General features: G+C 38.5%; 1 protein-coding gene across 1 annotated transcript; it reads right to left on the reverse strand.

The window, feature by feature from the left end:
• Positions 1-1,115: 1,115 nt before the first annotated feature.
• LOC107736714 (uncharacterized) lies at positions 1,116-2,325 on the reverse strand (the record flags this gene model as incomplete). Its single annotated transcript, XM_016548077.1, has 1 exon — positions 1,116-2,325. A coding segment is annotated over one exon (1,210 nt), but the record flags the coding sequence as incomplete, so codon positions are not given.
• Positions 2,326-2,330: the final 5 nt, after the last annotated feature.

Genomic DNA, 2,330 nt, shown 5'->3' on the forward strand with positions numbered 1-2,330 from the left:
GACTTCATTCAGTGTTTGGAGGAGGCGTGGTTTTGAGAGCGCTCTGAAGGGAGGGTGGGATGTTATGATTTGAAAGCTAGCTAGCTATTGCTAGCCTCTCCAAAGATCACCAACTGCATTTTAAGGATGTATAACCCAGAGGTCCCCAACCACTGGGTTGCGTTCCAGTACCGGGCCGTGAAAGAGTTGATACGCTCTGGGGAAAAAAACATCTATTTTATATGCCTATGCCACTGTATTGTGCATTTCCCCTTCACTGCGTGATTTCAGAAAACTGCATAGTCTGTGACCCAATTGCAAATGTGTCTCGCAAATGACAGTACAAAAACGTATGAAATACGTGTTTCAGATATCAAATACAGATCCATTGCAACATGCTTCGAGACTCACTGTCACCCACGCCTCTTCTTTAGGAGCGTAATATTGCAGGGAAACAAGCAATGCTTGTGCATTATGGTGAGTCGTAATGTTTTGTTATGGTTTGCTGTATGCAGTTGAAATGGAGACACAATTTGACGGTTTTATGTTTATTAAATGTCTGCTCTGATCGACTCCTGTTCCCACCTGCCGGTCCATGTGAAAATTTTCAAAACAAAACCGGTCCGTGCTATGAAAAGAGAGACCCCTCTTTTAAGGGAATTTTAAGGGAAATTGTGTGCAAATTCTACAGAGCTATGATGGAATCTGTCCTGTGTTTTTTTTTTATCCATAAAGATTTTAAATGCAATCTGACTTATACACTCAAGTTATCTTTATCATTCTCTGTTGTGTAAAACTGTAATTTAGTGCACTATTATTTTATTTAAGCATTTTTGTTGTTGTGCTGTTGTCTGCGAAGCACTGTATCTGGTGCCTGCAACTATTATAATAGATGTGTGTGCCTCATACCGGTGACACATTCCTTGTATGTTTTGCATACTGGTTCAATTTGTGTGATTCCCAATACGGATTCCTTATTTTATACCAAATTTAGATTTTATGAAAATTAAAATTAGAAATATCATATGTTCAAGCAATTTCATAAAGGTACTTTGGAGAATAAATTATTTTCGCTGATGAATCAGCATCATTTCTGCTTTTTCATCTAATGTTTTCAGAGTTTGTTGCATTTTTACCAGTTACACGATTGTCAAATTGCTTCAATTTTTGCCCAGCGAAATCCATCACGTGCCGTAAAGCCCCCTTATTATTCTTCTCTTCTCCAGCTTTCCTCAGATCCTTCAGGTTCTTCATCCATTCATCTTTTCTCTCCTCCTTCAGCCTGGGAATCAAGAAATCCAGATGTTGAAGAGTGAAAGCGCTGTCTGATTTTAACGCGATCTCGGACAGACTCGTGATGGTCACATAAGCTTCATGCAGCAGTCGGGACTTTTCATTTTTAATCTTCTCAAGATCGCTCTTCAGATTTTGTTCTATTTTTGTATTATTCTCAGACTCGTTCATGGCTTGTTTATGTTCCTTTGTAATATTTTCAAAGATTTTTTTATCAAAGTTGGTTTTAGGCTTTTCACCAGTGCGTTCATACTCCTGTTTTAGGTCAACAAATGTCATAGTGATTATCTTTGTCTCTGTCACATATTTTTTGTTCTCTCTGACATGTTTGCTATAATGACACTTCCCTGTACACACAGTGCATTGACTGTTTTTCATGACTGAACACGTTGAAGGTTCTTCATCCATTAAGCAGCTCTCATGACAGTTTTCCTCACAGTCGGAGCAGGATGTTACATTTCTCTTCCACAGCCATTCATTTTTAGTGGAGACTTTTTCTTTCACAGCTGTTTTGACTGTAAACTGAAAGTTTTCACATTTCTGAATCTTGTGTCTGAGATCTTTGACAGCTTCCTGAATCTGACTCAGTTCTTTCATTTTTGACTCCTCCTCAGAGATTCGCTCCTTCAGATTGTCGACACAGGCCTCGAGTTGTTTTTGCTCTTTCAGAACATCTAATGTCATCACAACACTTTTTCTGTTCTTTTCTTTCAGGAGTGTGAAGAACTCATTGATGCTTTCTTCTCCCATTTCCCATGATGATCTGAGTATCTGATCATATTGTTTGTGTCTTTTTTCTTTCTGTTGGTTGTTGAATAACAAGTAAACAGGTTGTTTTTTCCCATCTTTTCTGCAGGGAATCTGTGCTTTCTTAATTACATTGAGAGCATCTTTTGGATGTTGCCCATTTGACTGTGTGAGTAGAAACACTATGTTCTCCTCTATATCTCTACCAAACAGAGACAGAACTGAGTGAAAGATGTAAAGCTCTTTTCCAGAGAGTCGATTCTGAAACGCCTTCATCACAAAACACACTGCATCAATATAATGAATCCCAT

Source organism: Sinocyclocheilus rhinocerous, unplaced genomic scaffold, assembly GCF_001515625.1.
Source record: "Sinocyclocheilus rhinocerous isolate Xijiao unplaced genomic scaffold, SAMN03320098_v1.1 C36908583, whole genome shotgun sequence".
Classification (NCBI taxonomy): Eukaryota; Metazoa; Chordata; class Actinopteri; order Cypriniformes; family Cyprinidae; genus Sinocyclocheilus; species Sinocyclocheilus rhinocerous.